Raw genomic sequence first — 21,849 nt, 5'->3', positions numbered from 1 at the left:
TTCCCTTTCCAGGCCCCTTCCCCTCTCCAGTAATTAAGCACATAAATCCTCCTGCCTTTAGATACCTCCCAGCACCCCAAGTCCTTCCATTGTCCCCTTCCTTCCAGTCAAACTCTTGAAGTGATCTTATATCTGCTACCATCTTATATCTGCTACCACTGCTCCCCAAAACTTGGTATTGCCAAAGTCACCATGGAACACCATATAGCTAAAACGGGGCGGGGGTGGCGTTTGGTCTTTTTCTCAACTGAAATCTTTCTGGCCTCTTCAAAGCCTCACCCACCCTTGTGACCTTGGCTTCCTCCTGCTGCTTGTCCTGCCCCTCGGAGGCGTTTACAGGCCCTGCTTCCTCTCCCTCCCCAGGAAGTGGCTCCTCAAGATCCAGCCTTGGCTTTTCTCCCTGGCACACAGACTCCCTCCTGGGGTGACCCCTCCAAGACCACTGGCCTCACTCACATCTAGATCTTCACCAGATCTCTCTGCTCAGGTGGATATGGGTCTAGGGTCCATCACTAAGGGATACAAAAGATGCCAAATGGAGAGGAAGGGCTGGATCCTGGGATGGCCCTGTGGTCTCTCCAACCTCATCTCATCTGATCCCAGTTATGCCTGGGATGGTCAGCATCCACCAAAGTCCAGGTCAAGTCAGACCTGGCCCTGATGAATGATCCCAGAGTGTTCCATCTGGGACATACTGGGTACCAAGAGGCAAAAGGATCATCCTCCCCTCAGGAAGCTAGGTACCCCAGACCATTTCCCTGAACCCATATCATCCCCACAGTTCTAATGTGTGGAAGGGACACAGACTAGGAATGGACCTACCTTTTTTTGTCCTCCACTTTGCGCTGACCTCTAGGCTGGACATCACCAGAGAGGTATCCTCTTTCCAGGACACACCTAGGCCCATGTCATCCCTGGAAGCTGGGCTCTGCTTCTTCATGGAAGTGGCTTCTGTTTACACAGGCCTGGCCCCACCTGCACACAGGGGGCCAACACTACTGGCTTTAGAGAAGCTGTAGAAGATACCTTGGGCAGAAGATGAGGCTGGATTGGTCCTAAGAGTGAACAACTAATCCTCAACCCTGGATGGGGCAGAGATGGGGCTCACCCACAGTTGGGGACTGGGAGTGCTAAGGTGGGACTTCCTGATTGCAACCCCGAGACCCTGGCCCTTGAGACCCCATCCTTCCCTTCTCTCTACCAATACAAGGGGCCAGAAGCATTGACCCCAGAGGAGCAGGAGAGTTTGCATTTCCTGCTGGACATCTTGGCTATGCTTAAAGTCACTGAGGACCCCACCATCAGGGCTGAGGCCCTGAGAAGCTCAGGTGCATAAGGTGAGGCCTAGGGTGGGGTGAGTGTTTCTCTCTAGGGGTGCCCAGACCCCTCTGTAGAGGCAGGGAAGCATAGATCAGGTAGAGGATCCTGGGGTTTTACGGGGAGTGAGGAGGGCTATCAACCAGTCCCCAGATGAAGCATTCAGTCACACTCTGTGACTGCCCATAGGCTTCCACCTGCCCCCCCACCAGCTGCCAGATTTGCACCACTGTACACGTCAGGTCCAAGAGTTATGACAATATTTTTGCCTCTTAGCTCAGGCTCTGACCCAAGTACAGATGCCCCCACCATCTCATCCATGAAACCAGGACTTCCAGGTTGACTCCCAACCTGGAGTTGGGGGCCCTTGACCAAGAAGTGCCTTTGGTCAGAGCAATAGAGACCATTCTGGCCCTTTAGACTCCTAGGGTAAATTTTTACCTATGTCCTCTCATCTGATGCTGCTTGGGTAGTGAGCCCTGTAACCACCACCCCTCTGCTGGCCCCAGGGTACATGTGGAAAGACTGTACAGGTGGAAAGAAGTCCCAATCTCTTAGGCCAAAGAGCAGGGATTTGGGGAAGAGTTAAGACTTTAGGGAGGGCTTCCTGCCTCTGAGGGAGCTAAGGCTGGACCAGGGTCCTCCCACCACACCTGTGGGCGTGCTCCTAAGCAAGTACACTCAGGCCCACACTGGTATGCTGGGACTCTCAGATTGGACATGCCCAGCTTTGGGCTTATTTGCAACAAATGTGTGCAAACCAGCCTTTCATACCACATGCAGTGGGCCCACTCTCAGGAACAGGGGAAGGCCTGCTGCCCTCAGAGGAGGTACAAAGAGGCTCCCGAGGGACACTCTCAGGCAGGGCACACTCCTCTTTCACCCTCTGTTCAGGCACCTGGGACAGAGGCGGGCCTTGTCAGTGGCTGCGGGAGGTCTAAAAGGGTGAAGGATAGCTTGGACCTTGCCCAAAATCCCTCCACATGTCGTTCCACCATCAAGCCCCTCAGAGAAGGTGTCAGACGGGCCCCTAATCCAATGCTAGTCTGATGCAGTCCTGCCTGGGGCAGCGGCCAAAAGCGCCTCTGCCCCCTCACACTCCTGCACAGGCCCACAAGCGTTTAGATCGGTCCCCTCTGCCACCTCCTCCAGGAAGTCTTCTCTGGTTCCCGCTTGTCCAGCCCCCAGACTTTGGGGGAAACGGGGTCTCGGGGGGTCAAGGGTCACTAGGGCGGGCCAGGTCCCGGAAGCGGAAGCGCGGCGCACTTCCGGTGCGCAGCAGGCGGCCATGTTGGAGCAGCGGAGGCGGCGCAGAGGCGCGTCCTGGGTCCCCGCGGCGGCGCCGGTAGGTTGGGGCCGTGGGCCTAGCCACGCCGCGGAGGGGTCGTCCGCGAGGCGGCAGGGCGGATGGGCCGGGCGGCCGGCTCCTTCGGGACCAGCGCCCTCCGCCGGCCCGGCCGAGACCCCCAACCCCCACCCCGTGCCCAAAGACCCCACCCTGGGGCTGTGCGACCCGGTCGCGCTCCCACCGCCTGCCCCGTGCATTTCGCTTCCTCTAAGGCCCCCCGCTCCTACCGTCGGCTTGGGTCTCAGGGATGCGGACTCCTAGCCTGAGGGCCCTGATCTGCCCCCACCCCATTTCCGCTTGGTTAGGGCCGCTCCCGTCCCGCATCTTTCATCAGCTTCCCCGGCCGGCCCCGGGGACACTTGGGAAGGGAAGTCAGGGGTCGGGCTGCAGTCTCTGTTTTCCGGAGCCTCTTGGAAAGCCCAGGAGACCCCTACCAAGGGCCCAGGCCGACCTGAGCGGAAGAGCCCCCGGTTCACCCCCAATATCTGTGCCTGGAGGTAACAGGTCCCCCCTTATTGTACAGTTCACAGCCCTGGGGACTACACCCCTTGGGGAAAAAAAGAACTAAAGTCATGTGTAAGGACTGTACTTGGAGAATGGCCCCTGGAGAGGGGAAGTGTCCGAGACACCTGAGGATCCAAGAATGTTTCCAAACAAAGAGCCCCAGGGCACTTCCTCCAGGGAAATCTGAAAACTTCTGCTCCACTAGGGGGAGGAAGAAGCTGCACAGACTCACCTCTTGGCCCCAGGGACTTGCCTGATCCCAGCTGATCTTGTAATTCTCCTGTGCAGCTGCGGAGCTGTCTCTGGGACCCCTCAGTGATGGGTTAGACTAGATGTTAGTCATGTTTGACGGCCTACAGCTTTTAAAGAGAAGCCTGGGACAACTTGGGTCTTCCCAGACAGCTCTAAATGGGCTGTACCAAAGTCTTCTTCCAAACCCTAGTTAGGACAGTTCAAATCTCTAGGGTCCACTTTATTAACCATCTTACTCGGAGTCATGGGCTCTTGGTCTGGCTGCCTGGCTGCCTGGCCCCAGGCTGCCTGATTGCCTAGAGATATGTTATTAGTGCCTGCTACTCATCTTTTTAGTTTCTGTTGAAGGAGAGTCTGGCTTTTTCCCTGGGGCTGGTCTCCATGGCTCTAGTGCTAGGAATTGGACCTCTGAGTGGACTGTCTGGGAACTCTGAAAGCAGAACTTCTGGTGGGCAGGGAGGTCCACCCCTGGGCACCTGAACAGCAGCAGCTGTAGGAACAGAGATGGTCATGGACTTTGGATGTAAGTCTGAGCCCTTTGGCCAGCATTCAAGGAACATTCAAAGCTTGTACTGCCCTGCTGTCCCCTGTTTTTCCAGCTAGACCTCCCAGCCCTGACCACAGATCCCAGTCACACCAAGTTTGCCTTACTCTTTCTCACTTTGGAGCCATTGCATTGGCTGTTGCCCTTTTTGCTCCATCTCCATCTGGTCCTTTCCTATTCATCATTCATGTCCCACATGAGTATTCCTCTCCCGGGAATCCTTCCCTGACCCATTGGCAAGCTGAGCTGTGTGCCAGTGTGCATTCCCAAGAACCTTGAGGGTATCTTTATCTTGCCTTCTGTACAGGGCTCCTGGAAGACAGAGATATTTGCCTGTATTCCCAGTGTTGAGTCTAATACTAGGAATTTGGCCAAGCCCAGATCTTTCCAGGGGCCCGTCAGCAGGTTGGATGGTTCTGATGAGCTTAAGGGCATCTATCCTGAAGAAACTGCCTCTGACCCATATGAGTCCCCCACCTCTACCCCCCACCCTCCACCGTGATAGGTGGAGAAGACCAGGGTTTTGCCCCAAGGAGTGGCTCGCTGTGGCCAGGCCCCTCTGTGTCAATAGATGTTACTGTGAAGAATGCTGGCCCTGATTGACCTATCTACCGGTCCTGGCCCCTGTCTCGGTGCCTTTCTTATTGACTCTTTTCCTTTTGCCTTGGAGGTGCCAAGCGCTGGTTTGCGGATACCCAGGCAGATCTGCAGTGCCTAATGCCATGAGCGTGGTGGTGCAGCATGTGGAGGAGAAAGCTGTGCACTCCTGGTCGCGGATCTCCACGGCAGGGAAGAAGGCCCTGGAGGAAGCGCTGCTTGTCTTTAACCCCATGAGCCAGGATCTCAGTGCCACTGAGGCCCAGCTTGTGGCCTTCCTGCAGGGCCTGCGGGATGATGGCTTCCAGCCTACCATCCTGCGCAGCGGTGATGTCTATGGCTATAGTTCGTGCACAGCCAACCCCCCAAGCCAGACAAAGCTTCAAGCTCGTGCCCCCACCCCAGCTGCCACATCACCTCCAGCCAGTGCTCCCCGAACTGCCATGCGGCTGCCTGCAGGCCGGGCCACACTGCTCCCCATGCCACTGTCTGGCAGGCTGGCCAAAGCATCCACACCAGCCCTCTCCAAGCATGCCACCACCAACCTGCTACTGAGCTCCCTGAAGCAGTCAAGTGCCAGCCGTGCCCGGGGTGCAGCAGTGGGCTTTCCCACCCACCTCTATCCAGGTGTCTACCCTGCCATGCGGCTCTCTGTTGTCCTTGAGGCCCTGGTTCCACTCAAGACTCCCATGCCCTGCTTGGGTGCCAAGCACAAGGCACAGTCACTGCAGCTCTCACTTGCAGACTCTCCCCTGAAGCTGCGGAAAGGTCCAGGGAAGAGGCTGGGGAATTCCCAGCCCAAAGCTCCCAGAAAAGCCACAAGCAAGGGCCCCAAGTGTCTGACTCGAAGAGGCCCCAGGGCTGGACCCCGACAAGGCACTGGGCCCCAGAGCAAGACCTACAAAGCCTCTGGTTCCCTCAGTGGCCCACGAATAAAAGGTGGCTGTGCTCTGGGCACCAAAACAGCCCAGGCCAAAGCTGCCCATGCCCGGGCCAAGGTGGCTCGAACACAAGCCAAAGCTGCCAAGGCCCGGGCAAAAGCCAAGGCAGCACGGATCAAGGCCAAGGCCAAGGCCAAGGCAGTGCGGGCCAAGGCTAAGGCCAAGGCAGTGCGGGCCAGGGCCAGGGCCAAGGCAGTGCAGGCCAGAGCCAAGGCCAAGGCAGTGCGGGCTAAGGCCAAGGTGTCTCGGACCCAGCCCAGGGGCAGGGGCAGGCCAAAAAGGTCTGTTCAGGCCAGGACTGCAAGGAGGAGCCGGATAAGCTGCCCTGAGACTGTGGGACAGAAGAGGAAAAGGACTGAAGAGGCAAAGGATCTTCCTCCCCGGAAGAGAACACGGCTTGGGCCCCAATCCCCTAAGGTATGGCTAGGACCTGGAACGGCAAAGCTGCTGAAATTCCGGGCCATCAAGGTGGACAGGCAGTCCTCAGATGATGAGGTGCGGCAGCAGGCTCAACGGATCCTTCGTGTGAACCTTTCCCCTGTAATACGACTTCAGCCATTGCTGCCATACTCAGCACCCTGATTCCTTCACGTAGCAACGTTCGGGGAAACTGAGCCCAGTTGTCTGTGTGGCCAGTGGCACAGTGTGCAATGCCCATGGATTCCACAACCCTAAGGACTCTGGGTGCCTCTCCAGGGCCCTGAGAGCCACCGGCCTCCTTTCAGAGACTGGAGGATGTGGGGTGGGGTGGGCGGGTGGGAGGGGTGGTCTCATGGCGCGATGCACTGTGACTTGTTATTCTTCAAGTTGTATGTCCACTTCCATCTATCACGTTTTATACCTTTCCACCTTCCAGTCTCCCTGCCCATACTCCGTGGTCTTTTTTTGTGTGTGTGACTGCTGGTAGGCCAACTTGAGTGTTTAGGAAAGGTATCCCCAGGAACAGGAATGCCAGAGAGGGTCCTGGTAGCCCAGGGAAGGTCATGGATGTGAGTGAAGGGCAGCCTCCGGGCCCCTGAGGGCAGGGGCAGAGCCACTCTAAGGTGGGACACCTCCCCTTGGGGCTGCCCTGCTTTGTTATACAGATGCTCCCTTGGAGGAGGACAATAGGTGGCTCTGTGGGGAAACACAGCCTGCAGGTTTTTAGGCCAGGGAAGGGGTGGTGCAGACTGCCTGGCCTTGTCTTCCAGTCTACTCTGGCTGAAACCTTGGAGCTTTGTGTGGGCTTGTCTGGGGCAGGGCGGGGCCTAAATCTGAAGTACTTCTGCCTATTCTTTCCTCTGCTTCTTTCAGGAGAGGGACTATCGTCGACTTCCCCAGTTGGTGGCAAGGGGTTGGGGCTTGAGTCAGGGGCCAGGTTGGTTCTGGGTTGTAGGGCCGCAAGTCCCCTCACTGACCAAGGAATTACATTGGATGGGTGGAGTGCTGCAGTCTCTGAGCCTGGGGAGTTTCCACACTGCCTCTCAGTGCTTTCTGCCTGGGTTCCAAGTGCTCCACTCCCAGGTCCAGCCTCAGCATGTCTTCCAACAGGGGCCTGTATGTTCAGACATTGGTTCTTCCTGCTTTGGAGAGGGGACAGAACCCTGAGCCCTGAACAAAACTAGCTCCCTGCCCATCTGTCAGTCCTTCACTGTCTGCCCAGCCCGAAAGGCAGTGGCTGGGGCTGGCGGGGAGGGGGATACATTCCCCAGAGGCTCCTGGAGGCCAACAGCCTTTCAGAGCTAGGGGTGGAAACCTCATCTGAATGAGAATTGGATCTTTTCTCTGAGGGTTAGTCTGAACCCTGGCCGCACTAGCAGCAGCTGCGTTGGATGGCGGACCTGTAGAGAAACTCTGCTTCTTGGTGCCCCCCTCCCCACCTTTCTTCTGCATCTGGTGACTGTTATTAATATCCTTTCCCTGGGCACGGCCTCTCTCGGTTTCCCAGGCTCTGGGGACCCCCCCCCCTTCTCCCAGCTGCACCATGACTCCACAACACTGCATGCTCCTTGCCTCTGGCATCCTTGAGTTCATCTACCATGTATGGGGAAGGACCTGAGGGCCACACTCAGATCCTCAGGGGCAGCCCAGCTAGGGGCACACTCTGTATTCTCTCTCGGGCCTGATTCTAGTTCCAACCGCCCAGGACCCCCAGCCGGGCTGGCCCCTCCTCTCAGCTCTGCTGCTGCTGCCACCAATGGGTGAGTGTTGGTCTCTTTACCTGAGAGCCATCTGGAGGGGGAGAGGAAATCATCGGGCCTCCCTGTGGGATGGGGTGAGGTGGGGGGCGTACCCCTAGGATTTCTATATTCAGACCCTGCCCCTCCCAGTCCAGGCTCCCAGAACAACTGCCCAGGAGGTGCCAGACAAACTTCCTCCACCCGGCTGCTCAGGCGGCAGCTGCTACCTGCCTACCAGCAACCTGATTATTGGCTGTGGCCAGAGCCTTCGAACCTCATCCACCTGTGGCCTCCATGGCCCTGAACTCTACTGCACTGTCAGTAACCTACAGGTAGGGAGGAGGGTACGGGCTCTGGAGATGGCATCTTGGATTTTCTTGGGCAGGTTCAGCACCTGTGGGAGTTCAGGTCATTGACAAGGGCCAGAGGGAGAGGCCTGTGCTGTGAAATTTTGGAGGGGGTTGTGGCCACCCAGGCACCTCCTGCCTAGTCAGTCTCATTGGGCCCTCCTCCAGGATGCTGAGAATCGCTGCTTTTGTGACTCTCGGGACTGGAAAAGCCATGGCATTGAGAATGTGATCTCCCAGAGTGGTCCTGGCGGCAAAAGGACCTGGTGGCAAGCAGAGCGTGGTGAGGGTCCTTGTGTGCCCATGTGTGCAGGTCGGATCAGGGTCAGGGCCTGGCCACTGACCAGCCCTTGTGGTTACAGGTGTTGAGAATGTCACCAGCTATACCTAGAAGATGCCTTTTACTTTACCCACCTCATCATGACTTTCAAGGTGACCCAGTGCCCGAGACTGAAAGCTTATTCTCTGCCTCCTGACATGCTGGCCACTGGTGATGTTTGCCCCTGGTGACCCAAGGACCCCCTCCTGTCCCCAGACATTCTGGCTCTGCTCCTTGAGTGCTCAGTGGACCATGGCCACTTCTGGCACATGTACCGCTACTTTGCCCACAACTGCTTAGGCCTCTTTCCTGGGATTCCTCTTGCCCCTGGCCGCAGAGTCAGTGACCTCATCTGTGAGCAGCGTTACTCAAGACATTGCGACTTCCACTGAGGGAGAGGTCAGGCCCAGAGGAAGGGGGGTTAGGCCCTGGGATGAAGCCCGAAGCTCAGGCTTGCTTCTTAGGTAATTTCAAAGTTCTGGATCCACCCATTCTGGTGGAGAACCCAAATACTACCAAGGTTCAGGGTAATTATCCCCACAGCCAGTCCTGTGCTCCTTTGTTGGGAAAACCAGATACTCACTGGTGGGAGGTGAGGTCCTGCCTGGGTATGCGCACACACAGGGCAGGGTGGCGGGCAAGCCAGCCCAGTCCCCCACGGATTGTTTCCCAGCTCTGCTGCATTAAGGTCCCTGTTACGGCTCCCCATTCCTGTCCCATGTTCCCCATACCTGTGCCCAGTGCATAGGGACTGGCATGGGTAGCAGTTTTCATCTCTGTCCCTTATCTCTGCCCCATCACTGAATTCCTTTGTGAGGCCCCATTGTGGTCCTCATCACTGCTGGCCATGCCAGCGCAATCTTTGTCCCCCACCTCTGCTCCTATCACACTGTACCTCATAACTCTCCCCTTTGTGAGCCACCGTCACTGTTCCCCATCACGGTCCCCTGCCTGCCCTCCCCACTTTGATTCATCACCCTGGCCTTGATTGGTACCCTGCGTTCCTGAAGCTGCCTGCAGGTGGCGCCAGGGCGTCTCTGGGTGTGACCTCTTTCTTGTAAAACAGAAGTCTTGTTAAAGGACAAGAGAGACATAATCATAACCCAGCAGGGCAGCCCAGAGCCAGGCCAGGAGAGTACCAGAGCAGGAGGACAAACTCCAAAGTAGCTTTTTCTCTACATTTTACGTTCTCCACCCACCTTGACTTCGATTATTACCAACTACTTACCCTGAGCACGCGCACGCACACACACAGGCACACACACACACCCACCTTACTAGGGCCTAGAGCAGCTGTTGTGTGTTCCTCTGATCAAGAGAAAGGGTAGCTCTGGCAAAGAGATACAGGAGGTGGCCTCGGCTTGGTAGCTGACTTAAGCTGTGAGGAGCAAGAGGAGCCATGGCCCCATCTTTCCATCCATGTGTACATTTAACAAGTGCCCATGGAGCCCCACTGTGTGCCAGGCATCTTCTGGGCCTTGCTCAGTGGGGAGCAGATAGACAAGTTATCTGTCTTGGAGCTGACATGAAAATGAGACAGGCAGTCAATAAATAAACATACCTTATGTAGTTTGGCTGGATGATAAGCTGATTTCTAATGAAGGGCTAAAGGGACTGGAATCCTTTACTGCCTTGGGAAAGCAGGTTTCCAATATCTAGAGATACCAGAAAGGGGTGTCCAGGAAGCAGTGGGGTGTGTAGGTCTCAGCTCAGGAGTGATATCAGGTCTGGAGTAGTGCAGAGGTGGGATAATCACCATTAGGCTGTGGTCATCCTAAAATGGTATAATCAGGGGAGCAGGGATGGAAGAGTCCTACAGCATGGGTGCTGGAGGAAGTGGCTGCAATGATGTAGAGAGGGGAGAGACCCCCCCCCAATTCCTTCTCTATCTCAGCCATAGAGGGGTAACAACCAGTGTACCTGAGGGCTCTCGATCTGTCTCCAGAGCTCCTGCGTGTGACTAACCTCCGTGCGAACTTCAAACTACACACACTGGGTGACAGGCCCCAAGGGGGCCTCAAGGGACACCCCTTCTACTACTATGCCCTCTGAGCTTGTGGTCCAACGCAGCTGCCTATGCCATGGCCATGCCTCTGAGTACAGGCCTGCACCCAGGGTCCCACCCAACGTGGAAGGCATGGTGAGTACCATAGGAGGGGCATCCTGTGGCTGGTGGGAGGGCAAGCTGGGGGACTGGGGCAGGCTTGTCTTGCCCTCCTCCCTGCCACGTGCATGGCCTTTGTGTCTGCTGCCACCACAGAGCTGGTACCCACTGTGAACGCTGCCAGGACCTGCACCAGGACCACCCATGGCAGGCAGCAGAGCCTGGGCACCCCCATGCCTGCCAGGCCAGCCCACTCCATATCCACCTTCCTTGTTCTGCTCCAGAATGAGTGTCATGGGCATGCCCGCAATTGTCACTTTGACATGGCCCTGTATCTCACATCTGGCAATGTGAGTGGAGGTGTGTGTGATGCATGTCAACACAAGACACCTGGGTGCCACTGTGAGCTCTGCCAGCCCTTCTTCCACCGAGATCCCAGGGAAGCTCCCTGCTCCCTTCACTCCTGCAAACGTGAGCCCTCCAACCCCCAATCCTAATTCTGACCCTGTTCCTTCAGTTTCAATGGTGACCTCTGACCTGACTCTGTCCGCACTTCTGACCCCTGATCTAGCCTGTGACTGCAACCCTTTGGGTGCCCTGGAAAGGGGTTTGTGTGATGCCCACACAGATGAAACCTCGGGCCTCCTCTCTGGGCAGTATCGCTGCAAAGTTCACGTGTGGGGCCAGTGCTGTGACTCCTCTGGCCTGGTCACTACGGCCTGAGCCTCTCGCAGTCAAAGGGCTGCCAGTGTGAGTGACCCTCAGAGTGGACCCCCACCCCCAGGTCCTCCTTTCTGTGCCCGCAATTACTGCCCTAATAACGCATGCACCTACCTACCCCTGCAGCACTCATTAGCACGCTGACAGCCCTGTGCCTTAGCCTGCAGATGCGATCGCCGGGGCTGCATCCCTGGCACTCATGCCTGTGATCTCTCCAGTGGTGCCTATCACTGCAAACGCTTTGTCTCTGGATGGGACTGCAGCTGTTGTCTGGTGAGGCTTGACTCACCTTCTGATTTGACCTTGATTTTGGGTGCTGAGCTTCTAGAAGCTGACAAGTACAAGGCTATAATCAGTGTGACTGCAGACTAAGCCTTGCTGGTGGGTTGGTGCCACTTCCTGACCTGGTCACTAGAGTCAGTGCCACCTTGGCTAGCTGAACCAGCACATGCCCTCAGGTGGGAGCTTTGGGAACAAAAGAAAGAAAAGTATTTAAAAGAGTTACAACAGTATTATGCACTGAATTTAAAGGTGTTTCACAGCAAAAGTGTTTGAAGGGACACTCAGTGTATCCCCTGCTTGCCTCTCCTTGAACATTACAAATCCTTTGTTTAACTTTTTTTTTTTTAGAGGTATGCAAATTGTTTATTTGAATGTTTACATTGTTCTTTTGCTGGAAGACCTTGGCAAACACATGACGTGTTTTGATTTTGCAATAGGGAAAAAAAATAACATAACATTTGGTCCAAACATATGTTTAACTTTTATTTTACCCCTGGCTGTGACCTCATCTTCTTACCTCTTACCTCCCCTCCATGAAGCCGTGCAGGAGTACACCAGGGTCTCCTCTCCACTTCTCAGCCAGAGGCAGAAGAGCATTCAAGCCCTGAGCTCACCCTTGCTTCTTCCTGCAATGAGCAGTCCCAGCATATGGCCTTCCAAGCTCCTGACCCTCCTCTTCTTGCCCAGGTCTTCCTGTCCTTCCTCCACCCACCTACTCTCTCTTATAGCCCAACTTCTGGGGTCTGAGTAGTGACTCTCTAGGCTGTCGGCCCTGTGACTGTAACTTTGGGGGTGCCTACAGCAACAGGTACAAGGCAGGGACTGGGGGTCCAGGTCAAGGGACAAGAATTGGGAGTTGACTCTGTCCCGTCCCCACCCCTACGCTGGCTCAGGTGTTCTGCAGGGGAGGGCCTCTGCCTCTGCCGTCCCCACCTCTGTCTCCGCCACTCTGCCGTGAACGCTGGTCTGGGTACTTCTGTGCTGCCCTCGACCAGGCCACTGCTGAAGAAGAGCTTGGTCTGGGCCTCCAGCCTCCTGACCCCCAGCTGCTTGTGAGTGTCCAGGAAGGGCAGAGGCAGGAGGAAATCAAGGCTCACACCTTGGTGCTCAGGGGAGGGAGAGAGTGTCCAGAGAGAGCTAGTTGGAAGAAGAGGCCAGACAGGGTTAGGGAGGTGAGGCAGGTCCAAGGGAGGCAGCATCAGCACGGTCAGAAGTTTGGTGTCTTGGATGGAGCCCATATTCCCAGGACAGGGAACTCCCTGGCAGTCCTGTGGTTAGGACTCCCAGCTCTCACTGCCTCGGGCGAGGGTTTGATCCCTGCTCGGGGGAAGTAGCATCCCACAAGCTGCAGGGCGCAGACAAAAAAAATCCTCACCCAGGACAGTGTGGGAGGACACTGACACCTGACTTGCCCCCAGGGAGCCCCCGAGCCTGCTCCTCCCCACTGTACACAAGCCCCAGGGGCCTCCCGTGGTTGGCTCAGGCCCCGACTTCAGAGACAGCGTGTCCCTCGATATGCCTCCACCCTGCCAGGTGAGCCCGTTACAAATACCAGCTGCCAAGGTAAGGAGTGTGAGGAACAGGGTTGGGTCACAGGCCACTAGGTCTTAGTAGGGATGGGCCCAAGCCCTGGGGCTATGAGTCCCTCGGGTCTTAGAGGAATGGGAATCTAAATCCTGAGGGTCCTAGGTCGTGGAGTGGTCTGGACCTGGGAGTCAGTGTCTCACATCCAGGCTGCAAAGGAGCCCCTGCCCCTGCATCAGGGAGCTGGCTGTACACTGTGGACTGGCTCAGACTTTGCACATGTGGTTGATGGGGTTGGCCTCTCTCTTCTGGCACCCATAGCGCCTTCTGCCCTGGAGTGTGACATTGTCCTATGCTATGAGACCCAGGTCAGTAGCTTGGGTGCCAGGCAGGTGGATGGGTGGTGCCGGGTGGTGGGTAGGGGCAGCTTTATGACCGCTGACGCCTAACCCTAGGCACCTGAAGAGTGGCAGGCATTGGTCAGGGTCCGTGCTCAATCCCAGCCCAGCAGTACCCGCTGTGGCCATCTGCTGCCTTCAGCAGCTGTTCCAGGTGGCCTTGACCCAGGTACACAGGTAGGCTAGACCCCATAACCCCCAAAATACCAAGACCCTGTTATGTAGCCAACACATTCAAAGCAATACCCAAACAAAGTAGAAACCTCCCAATATGGAATACCATCATGTCATAGAACAATCAAAACAGGGACCTAATTTAAAACAGGGCAGGGTTTAAGAAGTTGGTCTTGGGATTCCCTGGTGGCGCAGTGGTTGAGAGTCCGCCTGCCGATGCAGGGGACGTGGGTTCATGCCCCGGTCTGGGAGGATCCCGCATGCTGCGGAGCGGCTGGGCCCGTGAGCCGTGGCCGCTGATCCTGCGCGTCCGGAGCCCGTGCTCCGTGGCGGGAGGGACCACAGCAGTGAGAGGCCCACATACCGCAAAAAAAAAAAAAAAAAAAGAAGTTGGTCTTTTTCCATTGGTTGTATGATGAAATGTTGGACCCCATATCTGCACAGTGGAAATGGGACATTCCTGGGACCACATGATCATGACCTCCTTACCCCACCCTGACTCCTCTCCCCGTCCCTGCAGAGCTGTGTTTCTATCCAGACTTTTCTGCTTTGAACCTGGAACACACTGCTCCATGACCCTGCAGCTATGGCAGACCAAGGGGGTGCGGAGACCTGGGAGGGGGGCACCATCCTTCTGGATTCAGTGAGATCCTAGGGATTCCACCCCACATCTGGGTGGAGACACAAATTAGCAGGACAATATGGATACAGTGGGCTCAGGGGACAGGGGGTTGTGGAGACCTAGAGTTGCACCAAGAGGATTGAGACAGGTAGAGAGCGTAGGGAGGGGGAATCAGGCAGGGGAAAAGCACATGCCAAGGACAGAAGGTGAGACTGGCAGGTGCCAGACCTCACAGGAACTTGTGGGCCAGGCGAAGGGCTTATCCTGGGGAAATGGGGAGCCCTGGAAGGGATTTGAGCAGGGAAGAGACATGGGGAGGATGGATTGTTAGGGGGAAGCTACTTCAATGATTCTGAGTGAGAGGTGGCATTGCCTGGACTAGATCAGGGCTATTGGAGAGGAAGGAGAAACAGAATCAAAAGAGAAACAGGAAAGGGGCGGGAAGGGGCTGTGAGGGGCAACATACAGAAGTTCCATTGTAGGTGTTAGTGAGTGGGGCTGGGTTCACTACCCCCTGCCCTCCACTCTCTACCTTCCTACTAGGTTGTGCTCCTGCCACAGGTGAAAGGGTTGCCTGGACTGAGATCTGTGGACCCTGGGGCCACGGGGCACTTGCAGGAGTTCCACAAGGCGGGCTGCATGGAGGCAGCGAGGATGAGCCTCTCCAGCACTATGCCTGAGGCCTGTGCCCGCCCTGCCTTCAGCATCTCTGCCCTGTTCCAGGCGGGTGGCCTTGGTGAGTGTGTGGCCCTGGCTTCAGGGGGCTGAAGGATAGGGGTTGCAGGAGGCACCATGAGGTTCATCTGATCTTACCCTTTCTCCTGGCAGCATGTGAGTGCCACCCCCAGGGTTCACTGACCACCGAGTGTGCCCTGCTGGGTGGGCAGTGCCGCTGCCACCCTAGCATTGATGGTCTTACCTGTGACCACTGCAGGCCTGGAACATATGGCTTCCGGCCCACTGGCTGCCGTGGTGAGCCCTCAGGGCCAGTGGGTGTGGGGTCTGGGACCAGCCATCTCCTTTCTCTAGGGCTTGATTGCCCTGTCATTTCCCACAGAGTGCTGCTGCCACACCAACGGTGCCACCAATGCCATTTGTAACGCTGTGAACGGGCAGTGCCCATGTCGGGCAGGCCTTGCTGGTCGCTGCTGTGACCACTGTCTCTATGGCTGGTGGGGCTTCCCACGCTGCCAACCCTGTGCCTGCAATGGAGCTGCTGAGTTGTGCCATCCACTCACAGGAGTCTGCCGGGACTGCCACGAGGCCACAATGGGCCAGCACTGTGAGAGGTGAGGCTGCCACTGGAAGGGTTGGGGAAGGATCATGATGAGTGGGCTAGGCCCCATTCCATGTGCTACTGCCCGCAGGTGCTTGGATGGCTCCTACGGAGACCCCACCCCGGGCTCAGGCCAGCAGTGCCGGCCCTGCCTCTGTCCTGGACACCCTGGCTCAGGCATCTATCATGGGACTTTGTGCCATGTGGACAGCACCAGTGGATGTGTCCTGTGTCTCTGTGCACCTGGCTATGCAGGTGAGGCATGGTTGGCAGCGACAAACCCATGGCCCTGCTCACTTGTTCACAATCCTCATCAGGTCCACAAAGCAAATCTTTGCCAGTGTCACCTGTGTGTTTGAGCTGCAGGGTGCGCTCCTCTCCTCAAGAAGTTCCCATTCTTGAGGAATTATAGTCATGGAACTTGTAAGCCAAGAAGATGGGTCATAATATAACTATTGTGTCCTCTGCCCTCCTGGCTGGACCTCAGACCTTTTGGCTGGTTAAGTGGGACCCAGAGGCCCCAAAGGTACAGGAAAACTACTGAGACAACCCACACATACCCCAATCCACTCCAGGCCCCCGCTGCGACCGCTGCTCCTCGGGCTACTTTGGGCACCCTTGGCCAGGAGATGACCCCAGAAGGAGTCCGTGCCAGCCCTGCCCGTGCAACAACAATATTGATCCCGTGATCCAACCGCCTGTGACCCCCACAGTGGACACTGCCAGCGCTGTCTGCACCACAGCCATGGCCCTGGCTGTGCCCACTGCGGGCCTGGCTTCCAAGGCAGTGCCCTGCACCAAGGGGTCTGCCAGCATGAGCGTGTGAGTGGGATGGGTGAGGGTATCCCAAGGTGGGGGGGTGCGTTCTCTTTCCTCAGACCCCGTCAAGCCCTTCCTCTCCCCGGGCTGTGGCTGTGACCGCTGGGGCACCATACCTGCGAGGTGCCCGTCTGGGGCTGAAGCCTGCTTCTGCAACCAGGTCAGTGGGCAGTGCCTCTGCTGCCCGCACACGCTGGGGCGTTACTATAGCCGCTGTGCCCCGCTCTTCTGGAACCTGGGGGGGACCCGAGGCTGCGAGCCCTGCAGCCGCCGCGCCCAACACACTTTGCAGCCAGTGTATCACCAAGTGAGTGAGCCTTTGTCGCACATAGCATGTGGCAGTGGCCAGGTGTGAGTGAATGTGTGTGCCTGTGGTGTGATTTATGGCTGGTGTGAGTGTGAGTGTTAACGTGACTACCAGCAGCGGTGTGTGTGGCTGCAAGCAGCTGTGTGTGCTCTTGTGCAACATTAGCTACGAGCAGACGTGAGACCACATGGGCCCGACCCTGTGTGCTGCTGTGTGTTGGCGTGTAGGTGAAGCACTGTGAGTGGGTCATGGCAAGCAGAACGAGTGTGGCACGGGTGGGGCCGGGTGCGGCTGGGATGGAGGCAGAGGAGACACGGGCGGAGGGGGAGGATTGGGAGATGCAGGCAGAGATGGATGGCCGTGGGAAGTGAGTGTTTCCAGGAGGAGAGACGTCAGGGACTGAATGAGATGAGGTCTGAAGTGTGTTCTCGAGTCCTTGGTGAGGAGAGGGTGGGAGTCGGAGGGTGAAGGTGTGGAAACAGTGGGGTGCTCCACTCAGGACACAGAGGAGCAGGTCAGGAGTTGAGAACCCAGAGGGCCGGTCTGTGGGAGGCGAGGCTGGCAATGTAGGAACAAGGTGGGGGCCGGCCAAGGGGATCAGACCAGAGGAAGCAGGAGGGGAGAAGCCCTCAGCCAAGCACAGGTATGAGTGCTGCCTGGGCAGGAGCAGGGCTGAGAGGAGGTGACAGTGTGCTGACTCTGAGCTCTCCTTTCCTTCTTCCTCCCCCAGAGGAGGCTCTTTGTTTCTGTGGACTGGCCACACACTCTTCCTTCAGGTCATTGGGTCAGTGCCCCTGCCAGGCAGGATTTGGGGGCTGCACGTGCTCCTGGTATCAGGAATGGGTACTGGGGTGACCCAGAGCTAGAGTGCAGAGGTGAGCAAGGCATTCACACAATCCACCACCAGGGGTGAGGCTGTCCTGATGGGATCCTCCCTGTGGGGTGGCGGGGGAGCCACCAGGTTGTCCTGAGGGAGAGCACGTGTTTATTGCTGTTTTCTCCAAAACTTAAATACTCATGAAAACAGCTGTAGGGAAAGAGTGTTGGCAAGGCCAGGTCGGGTAGGCCTGCGGAGCAGACACATTGGGTGGTTCTTTCCTGACCCCGCCTGCCAGTCTTGACCCTAACTGACCCCTCCCTGGGCTGTAGAACACCTGGAGCCCTGTGCCATTTTCTTGCCCAAAGGCTGCCATGCAGTATGGCCTCTCTGGCTTGGGTAGCTGCCAGTACCCAAGACCGTTCTCTCTTTTTTTTTTTTTTTTTTTTTTTTGCGGTACGCAGGCCTCTCACTGTTGTGGCCTCTCCCGTTGCGGAGCACAGGCTCCGGACACGCAGGCTCAGCAGCCATGGCTCATGGGCCCAGCCGCTCCGCGGCATGTGGGATCCTCCCAGACCAGGGCACGAACCCGTGTCCCCTGCATCGGCAGGCGGACTCTCAACCACTGCGCCACCAGGGAAGCCCCCGTTCTCTCTTTTTTTTTTTTTTAATATTTATTTATTTATTTTGACTGTGCTGAGTCTTAGTTGCAGCATGTGGGATCTTTTTAGTTGTGGCGTGTGGGATCTTAGTTGCGGCATGCATGCGAGATCTAGTTCCCCAACCAGGGATTGAATCCGGGCTCCCTGCGTTGGGAGCGCGGAGTCTTACCCACTGGACCACCAGGGAAGTTCCCCCATGGTTGCTCTGAGCAGTGGCTTAGGTGAGGCTCTCATACTCACACAGGGTCATTCTCCTCCTCAGGCTTCTTGGTGGCAAGGCTAGGGTGAGTGCTGCTTGCTCCCTACCCTGACCCTCTCTCTCCCCCACAGCCTGTGCCTGTGACCCCCAGGGCTCCGTCTCGCCCAGCTGTGACCCACACACAGGCACCTGCCGCTGCAGAGAGGGCATCTCAGGGCTGAGGTGCCAGGCATGTGCCTGTGGCTCCAGAGGTGGATTCCCACATTGCACGTCCTGCCCTCCCTGTTTCACCTCCTGGGACCAACACCTGGCTCTGCTCCAGCTCCAGCTGGACACTGTGGCCCACGAAGTGGCTGCCTTATGCCAGGGGATGCCTGGCTGGGGTGCTGGGGGCAACTTCAGGCCTGGAGGGGGTACTCCAGCAGGCCCAGACACTCCTGGAATCTCCTTCCTCTGCTGTGGGGCCCCAACGACAACTTACGGAATGGATAGCTGGACTCAGGCAAGGGGTCTGGGGTCAGTAGGAAGGAGGTCTCCAGCTAGCTTCCCAGGGTCAGGGATTCAGAGGGTCTTGGGTTGGCCTGTCTGAGACCTGGGTCTGGGAGTGAGGTGAGTTTTCTTGAGTGAGGAATCAGGGAGGAAAGAGCATCTCTGGCCAGGCTGACACTCCATCCTCCCACAGGCCAGAAACAACCGCATTGACCCAGACACTGTGGGCCAAAGGACAGGTTGTAGCAGAAAGAGAGCCATGGGTTAGGGGGCAGTGTGAACATCTGGAAGAATTATCCCAGGAGCTAGACTGTGTCAAGGGCTTGGCCTGGCTCAAGAAGGCCACAGGAGCCCAAGGTGAGGCCAAGTAGGCAGGTAGGTGGGCCGCAGGTGATAGTGGGGTCTAGGCTGGGGCACGAGGAAGGGACCAGGTGCCTTTGCTTACATATCTGGGGGACCCAAGAGTCTGACTGACCCTGCCAGTGGAGCCCTGAGCCAACCCTGTGTCTATTGTTCCTATCCCCTGCAGGTGCTGAGGCCCAGGCCTCCTCAGCTGCCCTGCTTTCTCAAGAGGCCATGCTTACAGCCCAGGTCGTGGCCACAGTTGGAGGACCAGACAGCATCCTGGGACAGGCCCAGGAGGCCTGGCGGTGGACAGAGAAGCTGCTGTGGGGGATGGGCCGGCCCAGAGGGACAGCTGTGTGGCAGCTGAAATTGAAGGGGCTGGTCCACAGGGTCCAGAGGCTGCACCCTCAGCTTCTACAGCTCCTAGTCAAAGCTGAAGTGGTAGGTGGAGATATGGGTCACTGTGGGAGGCTTTGCCAAGGCGAGGACTCTCTCCTAGGGGTGAACTGGGTGTAGGGCAATGGGAGAGCTGGGACATGCATTCCTCACTGGATCCCCTAGGAATGTAGGGGTCGGGGACCTCGGTTGGTCTATGTTCCTGTGCCCTGTGGTGTTCCCTCTTGTCCTGGGACCCTGCCTACCTCCCAGTGGGCTCTGGTTACCTCCCATAACTCCTCCTATAGCCTGGACATGGCGGTCACAGCCTTGGAGCAGTGTCAGCAACTGGTACAGAGCCATGGGGGCTGTGGAGGAGAGCATGGTGGGAGTCACAGGGTACCATGGCTTGGCCATGGGGTTGCAAGAGACATATTCCACATCTGACCCACCCCTACCAGCAACAGCAAATCCAGGCCACTGCAAGCTCCACGGGAATCCAGGCCTGGGAGATGTGGCGTCATGCAAGGGGGTCTGGGGTGTGGCCACCATGGCTCACATGCAAGCAACTGTGCAGCCCATCCAGCATTTTCTCTTGGGTACGTGTCTGCTTGTTGTGTGTCTGTTCACAGCTGAGGTCGGGCAGGGGCAGGTGTGCATCCAGGACACTGCTATGATACTCCTTCTAGAATGAGGAATACTCATCAGGGCTAGGGGTCAGGTGGGAGCACTAGTGTGCTCGTAAATGTTTAACAAGTGGGGCCTGGGGGTCAGGAGTAACTGATTTGTAGTGTTTGTCAATTTCTATGGCATCAGTAATCCCCACTGTGACTGATTTCAGTCTACCTGTCATTTAACAACTGATTCACAGAATTCCTGAAAATTTAACAATTGGCTCTTGGAAGCCTCTAGCACACCATGTAGTCACGTCAGAGGCAGGGTCAGTGAGAGATTAGGGTCAAAGCTCGTTGGATCAGGGATCAGAGGTCACATCCAGGATCCCTACCTCCATCCCCACAGATGCTGTGAGTGTGGAGCTGGTGGCATGCCATGCGCTGGCTGTGCCCCTCCCCCAAGGTGGGGCAGCAGGCATTGCCCTCCTGCTGGATCAGATCCAGGATGCCCTTCCTGTGCCAGATGCCATAGGCCAGGAGCTGCCCAAAGCTGAAGGTGTTCCCCATCAGGCACAGCAGACCATGTGAAGGGCCAGGAGGCTGGAGGTAGAGGTCAGAGGTTGGGGAGGAAAGGAATGCTGGACTGACTATCATCTGTGTCCTTCAGGGAGGGTACAGCCAGGGCCCTGGACCAAGCTCTGGATGTTTAGGGAGTGCTGGCTGAGGCGGGAACTCATGCAAGGGCTGCAGAGCAAGGGCTGCAGGTGGTGAAACAGAGACTTCGAGGTCTGGAAGCCAGTGTACAGGAGGTGATACCCCACCCATACCCCTCAGCTCCCTCACATCTCTTGCTCAGAGGCTGCTGTGGTCCCCATTCTTTCCCTGAGATCCTTGACCAATTGTGATACCACGGTGCTAAATACCCTGATCCTGTAATGCTCTACCCTGCTGTGACCTCTCTGTGATCCCCCAATCTTTGCCTCAGGTGGCAGGCCACCTGGCCTGGGTGGCACTGGCAGTGGATGTGACCCCAGTCCTGGGGCATCTGTCCAGTGCAGCTATGGCTCTCAGGACCTGTTTGGCCCTGAGTCAGCGGCAGGCCCAGGAGGCGGAAGAGTGAGCAGCACATGCCTTGGGTGTGGCTGGGAGCCTGGGCAAGGTGAGATGGGAAAAGTGGACATTAGGGTCTCAGGGACACCTCTGGAATAGTGTGAAATGGGGTTTAGGCTGGGACTGGGCTATGCTGGGCTATGCTGGGCTGAGGCAGGGTCTCAGTTCTAAAAGCCCCTGCCCCCCACCCCAGGAACTTTGGGTAGCAATGTGTTTGGGACTGTAGAGTCTACGTGGGGTGGGGTTTCAGATCTAGTCTTGCTCTAGGAATTGCAGGTGGCCCAGTTAGGTGTGGTGGAGTTGCAGGAGGGCACGCATAGCCCGGTGGCCACGGTGCAAGATGCAGAAGAGCGGGTACAGTGGGCATGAGCTGAGGCCCAAGAGTTTCTAAAGCTGGCACAGAACAGCTGGAGCTGCCTAGAGGGTACGTGGCTGGGCCATGGTGGGGTGGGTATGGGGGGTAGGGAGGGTCAGAGTTATAGGGATGGTGTGGGAGGGTCAGGGAAGGGTGCAGGTCAGGTCCAGATTCATATAGGGCTCAGGCTGGGGTCAAAGTCCAGAACAGGAGGCCAAACGTTAATTAGGGTTAGAGCTTATTTAGGGCTGGGGTCAGAGTCAGGGTCAGAGATTAGGACCAGAAGTCAGAGCCTGGCTCAGATGACCCTGATCCCCAGGGTTGGAGCG

General features: G+C 57.0%; 1 protein-coding gene and 1 pseudogene across 1 annotated transcript; both read left to right on the top strand.

Annotated features, from left to right (window-relative positions):
* The first annotated feature begins 2,593 nt into the window (after positions 1–2,593).
* On the top strand, positions 2,594–6,343 carry CCDC71 (coiled-coil domain containing 71). The gene is made up of 2 exons (XM_060110045.1): positions 2,594–2,662; positions 4,636–6,343. The coding sequence occupies exon 2, from the start codon at positions 4,688–4,690 to the stop codon at positions 6,083–6,085; it is 1,398 nt and encodes a 465-aa protein (XP_059966028.1). The 5' UTR covers positions 2,594–2,662; positions 4,636–4,687; the 3' UTR covers positions 6,086–6,343.
* On the top strand, positions 6,284–11,155 carry LOC132497951 (laminin subunit beta-2-like; annotated as a pseudogene).
* The last annotated feature ends 10,694 nt before the right edge of the window (positions 11,156–21,849 follow it).

Source organism: Mesoplodon densirostris, chromosome 10 (assembly GCF_025265405.1).
Source record: "Mesoplodon densirostris isolate mMesDen1 chromosome 10, mMesDen1 primary haplotype, whole genome shotgun sequence".
NCBI lineage: Eukaryota > Metazoa > Chordata > Mammalia > Artiodactyla > Ziphiidae > Mesoplodon > Mesoplodon densirostris.
The sequence above is the reverse complement of the archived record's forward strand: the minus strand, read 5'-3'. Positions and strand labels throughout refer to the sequence as shown.